The sequence below is a fragment of the Oncorhynchus mykiss genome, chromosome 5 (assembly GCF_057628025.1).
Source record: "Oncorhynchus mykiss isolate SJ-2025 chromosome 5, ASM5762802v1, whole genome shotgun sequence".
Classification (NCBI taxonomy): domain Eukaryota; kingdom Metazoa; phylum Chordata; class Actinopteri; order Salmoniformes; family Salmonidae; genus Oncorhynchus; species Oncorhynchus mykiss.
Window position 1 is genome coordinate 40,922,672 of NC_143026.1, and position 11,879 is coordinate 40,934,550.

An 11,879-nucleotide genomic window follows, 5' to 3' on the forward strand; every position below is an offset into this window, starting at 1 on the left:
GTTTTTGTACTTCAACCCTGGTTCAGATGCTGAAACATCCTTAACTAGTAATAAAGCCAGTATCTCAACATTTAGTGTTTTCTAACGTCATGTGACTGTAAGCACTGTCATGTATTTGATCTCCATTTCACAGGGCTTGTGTCCTCAGTTTATTTCTGTAACAATACAGGATATGTGTTTTTTTTCCTTCCTCTGCCTTGTCGATTGGTGAATGTTTGCATTGAGTGGCCACACTAACCACAGGAAGAGTGGGAGAGGATAGGTGGGACAGAAGTGGTAAACCTCATGACATCACAAGGCACAAGCCCTGCTTCCATTGGCTGGAGCTGGAGGCAGCTGGGTTTATAAGCCAACCAGCAGCCTCCGTTCAGCAGCATCCCATCCACATCCAAACTGAACTGTGCTGTTCCTCCTCTGGCATCCAAGAGAATAGTGAGCAGCTCTCCACTCATCCTGACTGACTAGTGTAGTGCTATCCTGTGGATTCTCTGACGAACAAATCCAGGTAAAAACAACATGGCTTATCACTGATATTGGTGCTCAGGTGCACAGATGTTATTGATTCTTTTTGGAAACTGAAGGAGGTATCACATAGACAATGTAACTATGGCGGAGTACATTCTGACATTGACATGTCATGCATGTGCTTTGTGCACATTAAGAAATTAAAGTTTAGCCCGTCTACATGCATAATCCTCTCCCGTAAAAAGCTCAAAGAAAATCGTGGGGAATGTTATTACATTTTGTGCAAAGATTGAAAAAGCTAGTTAATTTCAGCACTTAGATAGTAAAATAATACCCTTTCAATGCCTAAATGCTTTGTACATTTGGGGCTTTTTATGTAAATGAGAATAAATGCATTATGGTTAGTGGCAAATTCATAATTCACCAGGAAAGAGAGCTTGGTGATCTGTTGTGATAGTAAATATTTCTGGTAACCTGATAGATAGAGTCAGCTCAATCATAAACTAGGTTTTATAGTGTTGGAATGATGAACGTGACAGCAGGAAGAGGAAGCTCTGGGCTCAGCTCTCAAACCCACAGCTAATTTATTGTCAACTAGTTGACTCCTATGTTCCAAGACTAAACCACAGCATTTAAGTGCTGCTGTGAGAACAAATAATAATAACAGCAAAAGTGAAAGGCTGGATTAGTTACTTCTGAAGTCAGATCTCATCTACACACAACATCCTCTGGGCATCCCTAGTAGTATCTCTCGCCTCCGTCACACTTCCATCTGTCAACACCACAAATTTAAGGGCTCTTCATTCTGGAACCCAAAGATCAAATGACAAAGTAGAGTTGGCTTCCAAAATAAAGCTGAGGGGCGTTCATCATGTTCCCCGCCTCCCTGGACCGACTGTGGTCTTCCAGACTTCCACTTTTAACTTAGGGAATTATACACTATGCAGAGATCATTATAGGTATAGCTAAAACACTGCCTACTTGATGTAATGTTGTTCTAGCTGAGAGTAGCTCAGCTGGAAAACAAGGGAGACGCATGGGGGTAGGATAGCTAGGCTAGGCTGGATGTCATTAGCTGGGAGCGAAGCCCACGTTGTCTGCCAACGGTTAGGGACTGACTTTAAAATGAGTGCACTTCCGCCAGAGTTCCTCCACTTAGCCATGGTGGAGACTCATCATGGCCCATGGTTAATTCTCCCTGTATACTAATCAAGTATTTAATGGTTTAACCATTACAAAGCAGGACTTCACAGGCAATTTGCAGTCTAACTGCCTCCCATCCAGGCATTTCTGCTGTAATTGAAAAGAATGGATCACATTTTCAGTTTAAAAGGGAGTTAAATGTAGCTAACATACAGCTTTCAACACAGTCTGTATCTTCAGTTCACATAATTTTGCTGGATTCTCTCTCGTTTCAGATACACATTGTGACAATGAAGGCTGCAATAGTTTTCGCCCTGCTCTTTGCAACGGTCCTCTGTCGCCCGGTGAAACGCTCATCCAGCAGCAGTTCAGAGAGCTCAGAGGAAGTGGTGAGTGTTCCTCTCATATGAGAACAATATACGTTGACAGACAATGCGAACGGACAGACAGACGTGTGCTTGGTATCAACTTAAATGTATGTTCATGGGCCTCCCGAGTGGTGCAGCGGTCTAAGGTGTCTCTACAGACCCGGGTTCAATCCCAGCCTGTGTCATAACTGGGAATCCCATAGGGACCGTGCACAATTGGCCCAGCTTCATCCGGATTAGGGGTTTGGCAGGGGGGGTGCTTTACTTGGCTCATCACACACTAGCGACTCCTTGTGGAAGGCCGGACACCTGCAGGCTGACTTCGGTGGTCAGTTGGTGCAGCTGGCTTCTGGGTTAAGCGGACGGGTGTTAAGAAGCGCGGTTTGGCGGGTTATGTTTCGGAGGACGCATGGCTCGACCTTCGCCTCTCCCAAGCCCGTTGGAGAGTTGCAGCGATGAGACAGGGGAGAAATTGGGGAGAAAAAGGGGGTAAAAATTGTGAATAAATAAATGAATATTCATGTTGGCAGGTTAAACCAGCTCCGGTGCTTCGGAAAGCCCTAGTAGATCTCACCCAGGTTGCATCTGTACAGGTAAGAAAGAGCATGTTCACCTTATTTCAGGGTACATTACTTTATAATCTGTATGTGGATTGAAATGTATACATTTGTCCTATAGGGAAAACTGCAATAAATATGACAGTTGTTATTGAACTCTTTTTAATGCTGCGGTTTTCTTGTAGAATGTGGGTGCTGGTACAGCATCAGACGAGAGCTCCGACGAAGATGAAACAGAAGTAAAACATCATTCTGTTGTACCATAATTAAGCAATAAGGCCCGAGGAGGTGTGGTATATGGCCAATATACCATGGACACAGCCCTTAGCCGTGGTATATTGGCCGTATACCACAAACCCGAGGTGCCTTATTGCTATTATAACCTGGTTACCAACGTAATTAGAGCAGTAAAAATAAATGTTTTGTCATACCCATGGTATACGGTCTGATATACCACAGCTGTCAGCCAATCAGCATTCAGGGTTTGAACCACCCAGTTTATAATGTAGCATAAGATGCTAAATCCCTCTTACACCTGATATAGTTGTCTCTATCTGTACTTGTTGATGACATGCTGATGGGTCCTGTTTTTCTATTATCCAGGGAGCTGATCCTACATCAGACCCAACAGTGGACAGCACATCATCGACAGACAGTGCAGACAGTGACGAAAGCAAGGACAGCACAGGCAGCACAGACAGTGATGTAATACACCAAGTATAAAACTATTCATATGTAGGATATATTGAGTCACATTGTCACGTGTAGTTACGGCTCCAGTAAGTCTAAAGGACCACACAGACTGTAGTTTATAGTTCAAGGAAGACGTCTAGGTAACCTTGACAGACAGGAGCGTTCACTAAGCTCTTATTTTAACTTCACATCTTATGAAGGTGATGTTGTGATGTGTTTTCAGGACACAGAGGAGTCAGAGTCCGGGGAGGCAGACACCACCGCTGCCCCTCCCACCGCGGAGCCCAATGTTGAGCCCACCCTGGCTCCCACCGAGGCCCCCATCTACGACGACGGACGCGGGGACAGCATGGGCTACCCCGGTGACTACAAGAAGTCCATCTATGTAGATACCAACAACATCGAGAAGGGACCCTCCCCATACAAATATTATGGAAAGATGGACGAGGGCATGTATGCTGGCAAGAAGGTGTCCGTCTATGACACCGGGCTCGGAAACGAGATTGAGAAGACGCTGACCGTGTTCAAGGTACATTTGTCTCTCCTCTGTTAGAATTTTCCAGCTAAAACGCACAGGCATTATTTCCTTCCATTTAGTTGTAAGAATTGTCTCTAAACATCCTTCCATCACCTCTCTCTAGGCCCTGCAGGTGCATGATTTGATGGAAGAGGACACCAGCACCCCCGAGGTGGAGAGCCAGGGTTTGGATGTCTCCAGCGGGACAGCCGAGGAGCCCAGCCTGCGCCAAGCGCACGTCGATGAAGCCAGCCAGGACACCGGTCCCTCTGAGAGCCCCGAGAGCCAAGGAGCTGAGAGCCTGGAGGAGGAAGAGGCAGAGAGTGCCAGCGCTAGCGCCAGTGATGTGACTAGTGAGAGCACCAGTAGCGCTAGCAGCGACGGCACCAGCGAGAGCACTAGCGCCAGTGATGAGACTGACAGCAGCAACAGCAGTGAGGAGGCTACAGCCACGCCCGGGGCGGCAGACAGCGACGAGAGCCAGGAGAGTGACAGCAACTCGGCTGAGGAGGCGGCCACAGAGGCTACCATAGATACCGACGCTCCCGTTGTCATAGTTGCCTAGTAAAGGCCTGTCTCTCTCATCCTGCTGCTGTCGACAGTGAAGAATGCTACCAGGACCAGGACGGTGCTCTATGACCTTACATTAGGAGGTCAGAACAGAGAGAATAACAAACAGACGGCCCTTAAGGTCTAATACAGTACATCAATACCTGATTAGAGCAATACTAGCCAACACATCAGGACATACAGAACAGTAAATTTTTTCAATTGCACAATTATTTACACTACATGTTGTTTGTCCCATTTTTACTGTATGTATAATGTATCGTTTCTAAATAATTTCCTTTTTTTCATAAAACGCATGGTGGGTCTGTTATTTCACATTTGTATACTTTGTTGTATCTACTGAGCCATTGATCTCTGTGTATAGTACTATGCAGAGACTCATACATTACGAGCTAAATTACAGACTCAGCATTCACAGTTGTGTTCACCAGAGAAAGAGACTAGACACACAGTATTCTTTATGACATGAGGGCCCTCCTAAACCACACTCCATCACACACCATCCTTCAGTTCATTCTGAGCTGAAATATGAACAAAAGGCCCTGTCACAGTCAACGTCTCATTCCTTACCCGAATGTCTCATCTAATGAGCTGTTGCCTCAGTCAGGAGGAAGACAGAGTTCATAAGAAGCTATGAACTCTTAGCAGTGTAGCACAGCAGATAACCACACGAGAGTGGAATGGATAACACCACTGTCAAATCAAATCACATCAAATTTGATTTGTCACATACACATAGTTAGCAGATGTTAATGCGAGTGTAGCAAAATGCCTGTGCTTCTAGTTCCGACCATGCAGTAATATCTAACAAGTAATCTAACCTAACAATTTCACAACAACTACTTTATACACACACAAGTGTAAAGGAATGAATAAGAATATGTACATAAAAATATATGAATGAGTGATGGCCGAACGGCATAGGCAAGATGCAGTAGATGGTATAGAGTACAGTATATACATATGAGATGAGTAATGTAGGGTATGTAAACATTATATAAAGTGGCACTGTTTAAAGTGGCTAGTGATACATTTATTACATCAATGTCCATTATTAAAGTGACTAGAGATGAGTCAGTATGTTGGCAGCAGCCACTCAATGTCCTGGAGGGCAGGTAGTTTGCCCCAGGTGATGCGTTGTGCAGACCTCACTACCCTCTGGAGAGCCTTACGGTTGTGGGCGCAGCAGTTGCCGTACCAGGCGGTGATACTCTCGATTGTTCATCTGTAAAAGTTTGTGAGTGTTTTTGATGACAGGCCAAATTTTTCAGCCTCCTGAGGTTGAAGAGGCGCTGCTGATGTTGTATAGGTGTTTTGTTGACATTGAGTATGAGGTTATTTTCCTGACACCACACTCCGAGGGCCCTCACCTCCTCCCTGTAGACCGTCTCGTCGTTGTTGGTAATCTACCACTGTAGTGTCGTCTGCAAACTTGTTGTTACCTACCCTCACCACCTGGGCGTGGCCCATCAGGAAGTCCAGGACCCAGTTGCACAAGGCGGGGTTGAGACCCAGGGTCTTGAGCTTAATGACGAGTTTGGAGGGCACTATGGTGTTAAATCCTGAGCTGTTGTCAATGAACAGCATTCTTACATAGCTATTCCTCTTGTCCAGATAGGTTAGGGCAGTGTGCAGTGTGATTGTGATTGCGTCGTCTGTGGACCTATTGGGGCGGTCTAGGGTGTCAGGTAGGGTGGAGGTGATATGGTTTAAATGTTTTACTCAGGTTGGCTGCAGTGAAGGAGAGCCCACAGGTTTTGGTAGTGGGCCATGTCAGTGGCACTGTGTTGTCCTCAAAGCGAGCAAAGAAGTTGTTTAGTATGTTGACTAATAAAAACACTGTGAAACCAAAAAGTAAAACATTTCTTTTGTAGAAATTACATTGTCAGAACATAACACTTTTACTCATAATTCATATACAGTGGGGAGAACAAGTATTTGATACACTGTCTGTAATTTTTTATCATAGGTACACTTCAACTGTGTGAGACGGAAAATCCAGAAAATCACATTGTATGATTTTTAAGTAATTAATTTGCATTTTATTGCATGACATAAGTATTTGATACATCAGAAAAGCAGAACTTAATATTTGGTACAGAAACCTTTGTTTGCAATTACAGAAGATCATACATTTTCTGTAGTTCTTGACCAGGTTTGCACACACCGCAGCAGGGATTTTGGCCCACTCCTCCATACAGACCTTCTCCAGATCCTTCAGGTTTCGGGGCTGTCGCTGCGCAATACGGACTTTCAGCTCCCTCCAAAGCTTTTCTATTGGGTTCGGGTCTGGAGACTGGCTTGGCCACTCCAGGACCTTGAGATGCTTCTTACGGAGCCACTCCTTAGTTGCCCTGGCTGTGTGTTTTGGGTCGTTGTCATGCTGGAAGACCCAGCCACGACCCATCTTCAATGCTCTTACTGAGGGAAGGAGGTTGTTGGCCAAGATCTCACGATACATGGCCCCATCCATCCTCCCCTCAATACGGTGCAGTCGTCCTGTCCCCTTTGCAGAAAAGCATCCCCAAAGAATGATGTTTCCACCTCCATGCTTCACGGTTGGGATGGTGTTCTTGGGATTGTACTCATCCTTTTTCTTCCTCCAAACACAGCGAGTGGAGTTTAGACCAAAAAGCTCTATTTTTGTCTCATCAGACCACATGACCTTCTCCCATTCCTCATCTGGATCATCCAGATGGTCATTGGCAAACTTCAGACGGGCCTGGACATGCGCTGGCTTGAGCAGGGGGACCTTGCGTGTGCTGCAGGATTTTAATCCATGACGGCGTAGTGTGTTACTAATGGTTTTCTTTGAGACTGTGGTCCCAGCTCTCTTCAGGTCATTGACTAGGTCCTGCCGTGTAGTTCTGGGCTGATCCCTCCCCTTCCTCAGGATCATTGATGCCCCACGAGGTGAGATCTTGAATGGAGCCCCAGACCGAGAGTGATTGACCGTCATCTTGAACTTCTTCCATTTTCTAATAATTGCGCCAACAGTTGTTGCCTTCTCACCAAGCTGCTTGCTTATCGTCTTGTAGCCCATCCCAGCCTTGTGCAGGTCTACAATTTAGCCCTGAGCCCTACACAGCTCTCTGGTCTTGGCCATTGTGGAGAGGTTGGAGTCTGTTTGAGTGTGTGGACAGGTGTCTTATATAGGTAACGAGTTCAAACAGGTGCAGTTACAGTGCCTTGCGAAAGTATTCGGCCCCCTTGAACTTTGCGACCTTTTGCCACATTTCAGGCTTCAAACATAAAGATATAAAACTGTATTTTTTTGTGAAGAATCAACAACAAGTGGGATGCAATCATGAAGTGGAACGACATTTATTGGATATTTCAAACTTTTTTAACAAATCAAAAACTGAAAAATTGGGCGTGCAAAATTATTCAGCCCCCTTAAGTTAATACTTTGTAGCGCCACCTTTTGCTGCGATTACAGCTGTAAGTCGCTTGGGGTATGTCTCTATCAGTTTTGCACATCGAGAGACTGACATTTTTTCCCATTCCTCCTTGCAAAACAGCTCGAGCTCAGTGAGGTTGGATGGAGAGCATTTGTGAACAGCAGTTTTCAGTTCTTTCCACAGATTCTCGATTGGATTCAGGTCTGGACTTTGACTTGGCCATTCTAACACCTGGATATGTTTATTTTTGAACCATTCCATTGTAGATTTTGCTTTATGTTTTGGATCATTGTCTTGTTGGAAGACAAATCTCTGTCCCAGTCTCAGGTCTTTTGCAGACTCCATCAGGTTTTCTTCCAGAATGGTCCTGTATTTGGCTCCATCCATCTTCCCATCAATTTTAACCATCTTCCCTGTCCCTGCTGAAGAAAAGCAGGCCCAAACCATGATGCTGCCACCACCATGTTTGACAGTGGGTATGGTGTGTTCAGCTGTGTTGCTTTTACGCCAAACATAACGTTTTGCATTGTTGCCAAAAAGTTCAATTTTGGTTTCATCTGACCAGAGCACCTTCTTCCACATGTTTGGTGTGTCTCCCAGGTGGCTTGTGGAAAACTTTAAACAACACTTTTTATGGATATCTTTAAGAAATGGCTTTCTTCTTGCCACTCTTCCATAAAGGCCAGATTTGTGCAATATACAACTGATTGTTGTCCTATGGACAGAGTCTCCCACCTCAGCTGTAGATCTCTGCAGTTCATCCAGAGTGATCATGGGCCTCTTGGCTGCATCTCTGATCAGTCTTCTCCTTGTATGAGCTGAAAGTTTAGAGGGACGGCCAGGTCTTGGTAGATTTGCAGTGTCTGATACTCCTTCCATTTCAATATTATTGCTTGCACAGTGCTCCTTGGGATGTTTAAAGCTTGGGAAATCTTTTTGTATCCAAATCCGGCTTTAAACTTCTTCACAACAGTATCTCGGACCTGCCTGGTGTGTTCCTTGTTCTTCATGATGCTCTCTGCGCTTTTAACGGACCTCTGAGACTATCACAGTGCAGGTGCATTTATACGGAGACTTGATTACACACAGGTGGATTGTATTTATCATCATTAGTCATTTAGGTCAACATTGGATCATTCAGAGATCCTCACTGAACTTCTGGAGAGAGTTTGCTGCACTGAAAGTAAAGGGGCTGAATAATTTTTCACGCCCAATTTTTCAGTTTTTGATTTGTAGTTTGAAATATCCAATAAATGTCGTTCCACTTCATGATTGTGTCCCACTTGTTGTTGATTCTTCACAAAAAAATACAGTTTTATATCTTTATGTTTGAAGCCTGAAATGTGGCAAAAGGTCGCAAAGTTCAAGGGGGCCGAATACTTTCGCAAGGCACTGTAATACAGGTAATGAGTGGAGAACAGGAGGGCTTCGAAAAACGAATAGGTCTATGAGAGCCGGAATTCTTACTGGTTGGTAGGTGATCAAATACTTATGTCATGCAATAAAATGCAAATTAATTTCTTAAAAATCATACAATGTGATTTTCTGGATTTTTGTTTTAGATTCCGTGTCTCACAGTTGAAGTGTACCGCTGTATTTGCCTCAAATATGTCATACCATATCTATGTAGGACAGCTGGTCTCCAACAAGTAGATTGTGAGTTAGCAATAGCTTACAGCCCACCTATGAGTATCTCACCAATCAATTCTGAAAGTACATGCATTTTTATGACAAACTGTCATAAACATACAGTCCCTGCTACTAAACAATCAAAGCCAATTTAACATTATCCCATTGCTGGTTTGCCACTATTGCCTTCAAAAGCCAAACGTAACACAATACACATTGCCTTGTCTCATGCCCTTCGGCACACTTCTCACACCTAGGAACCTCCCTCCAACACACTGCTGCCACGTGCCCTTAAGCCTGACACCTGTAACAACGTAATGTATTCGGCACAAAAGCTTGTATGGGATAACTTATACAGTATATCCTAACATCACTTTGTAGGGCAAACACTCAACATCAAAACTCAAGAGAACAGACATCGACTCTTCTGTTCCACCACTCACGCCACCCTGTCTCCGACGAGCATCACAAACACTGTAAATCTTCCCCTTCAGTTGGTCAACTTTCACATGTTCTGCTAGACCAGCAATCACTCAAATCAAATGTATTTATAAAGCCCTTCTTACATCAGCTGATATCTCAAAGTCTGTACAGAAACCAAGCCTATAACCCCAAACAGCAAGCAATGCAGGTGTAGAAGCACGATGGTGAGGAAAAACTCCCTAGAAATGCCAAAACCTAGGAAGAAACCTAGAGAGGAACCAGGCTGTGAGGGGTGGCCAGTCCTCTTCTGGCTGTGCCGGGTGGAGAATATAACAGAACATGGCCAAGATTTTTTAAATGTTCATAGATGACCAGCAGGGTCAAATAATAATAATCACAGTGGTTGTCGAGGGTGCAACAGGTCAGCACCTCAGGAGTAAATGTCAGTTGACTAGGCGATCATTCAGAGTATCTCTACCGCTTCTGCTGTCTCTAGAGAGTTGAAAACAGCAGGTCTGGGACAGGTAGCACGTCCGGTGAACAGGTCAGGGTTCCATAGCCGCAGGCAGAACAGTTGAAACTGGAGCAGTAGCACGGCCAGGTGGACTGGGGACAGCAAGGAGTCCTCAGACCAGGTAGTCCTGAGGCATGGTCCTAGGGCTCAGGTCCTCCTAGAGAGAGAGAAAGAAAGAAAGAAAATACTTAAATTCACACAGGACACCGGATAAGACAGGAGAAATACACCATATATAACAAACTGACCCTAGCCCCCCAACACACAAACTACTGCAGCATAAATACTGGAGGTTGAGACAAGAGGGGTCGGGAGACACTGTGGCACCAACAGGCAGGATATAACCCCACCCACTTTGCCAAAGCACAGTCCCCACACCACTAGAGGGATATCTTCAACCACCAACTTACCATCCTGAGACAAGGCCGAGTATAGCCCACAAAGATCTCCGCCATGGCACAACCCAAGGGGGGGCGCCAACACAGACAGGTAAATCACGTCAGTGACTCAACCCACTCAAGTGACGTACCCCACCTAGGGACGGCATGGAAAAGCACCAGTAAGCCAGTGACTCAGCCCCTGTAATAGGGTTAGAAGAAGAGAATCCCAGGGGAGAAAGGGGAACTGGCCAAGCAGAGACAGCAAGGGCGGTTCGTTGCTCCAGTGCCTTTCCGTTCACCTTCACACTACTGGGCCAGAATACACTCAATCACAGGACTCACTGAAGAGATGAGTCTTCAATAAAGACATAAAGGTTGAGACCGAGTCTGCATCTCTCACATTGTTAGGCAGACAATTCCATAAAAATGGAGCTCTATAGGAGAAAGCACTGCCTCCAGCTGTTTGCTTCGAGATTCTAGGGACAGTTAGGAGGCCTGTGTCTTGTGACCGTAGCGTACGTGTAGGTAGGTACGGCAGGACCAAATCGGAAAGATATGTAGGAGCAAGCCCATGTAATGCTTTGTAGGTTAACAGTAACACCTTGAAATCAGCCCCTGCCTTAACAGGAAGCCAGTGTATAGAGGCTAGCACTGGAGTAATATGGTCAAATTTTGGGGTTCTAGCCAAGATTCTAGCAGCCGTGTTTAGCACTAACTGTCACGACTTCCACCCTTCCCTTCACAAAGAAAAGAGAACTCTCCCCGGGGCTCCCGCCAGCTTCTCCGGGATCGGTCGCGTTACCGCACTGGACGCCTCGCGGCGCCCATCTCCGCCACTCCGGATTCGGGGATCTGAACCCGACTCCCTTTCGAACGACTTCCACCGCCCCCTTGAACTTTGCGACCTTTTGCCACATTTCAGGCTTCAAGCATAAAGATATAAAACTGTATTTTTTTGTGAAGAATCAACAACAAGTGGGACACAATCATGAAGCGACATTTATTGGATATTTCAAACTTATATATTATATATATAAATATTGAAATGGAAGGAGTATCAGACCACTGCAAATCTACCAAGACCTGGCCGTCCCTCTAAACTTTCAGCTCATACAAGGAGAAGACTGATCAGAGATGCAGCCAAGAGGCCCATGATCACTCTGGATGAACTGTAGAGATCTACAGCTGAGGTGGGAGACTCTGTCCATAGGACAACAAT

General features: G+C 45.2%; 1 protein-coding gene across 2 annotated transcripts; it reads left to right on the top strand.

Moving 5' to 3' along the window:
• Positions 1 to 217: 217 nt before the first annotated feature.
• Positions 218 to 4,605, top strand: spp1 (secreted phosphoprotein 1). Of its 2 annotated transcripts, XM_021602864.3 has the most exons (7): positions 218 to 505; positions 1,884 to 1,997; positions 2,507 to 2,569; positions 2,719 to 2,772; positions 3,137 to 3,238; positions 3,450 to 3,755; positions 3,868 to 4,605. In XM_021602864.3, the coding sequence occupies exons 2-7, from the start codon at positions 1,899 to 1,901 to the stop codon at positions 4,306 to 4,308; spliced, it is 1,065 nt and encodes a 354-aa protein (XP_021458539.2). In that variant the 5' UTR covers positions 218 to 505; positions 1,884 to 1,898; the 3' UTR covers positions 4,309 to 4,605. The 2 variants fall into 2 exon arrangements, with proteins under 2 accessions (XP_021458539.2, XP_090090947.1); XM_090234821.1 differs by lacking the exon at positions 3,137 to 3,238 and having other exon boundaries at positions 371 to 505.
• The last annotated feature ends 7,274 nt before the right edge of the window (positions 4,606 to 11,879 follow it).

Bases quoted from the DNA above. Each gene is read 5' to 3' on its own strand.
- spp1 (XM_021602864.3), top strand. From the start codon at position 1,899: ATGAAGGCTGCAATAGTTTTCGCCCTGCTCTTTGCAACGGTCCTCTGT. The intron at 2,570-2,718 runs GTAAGAAAGAGC...GTTTTCTTGTAG, and splicing joins CCCAGGTTGCATCTGTACAG to AATGTGGGTGCTGGTACAGC. The intron at 3,239-3,449 runs GTAATACACCAA...ATGTGTTTTCAG, and splicing joins CAGGCAGCACAGACAGTGAT to GACACAGAGGAGTCAGAGTC.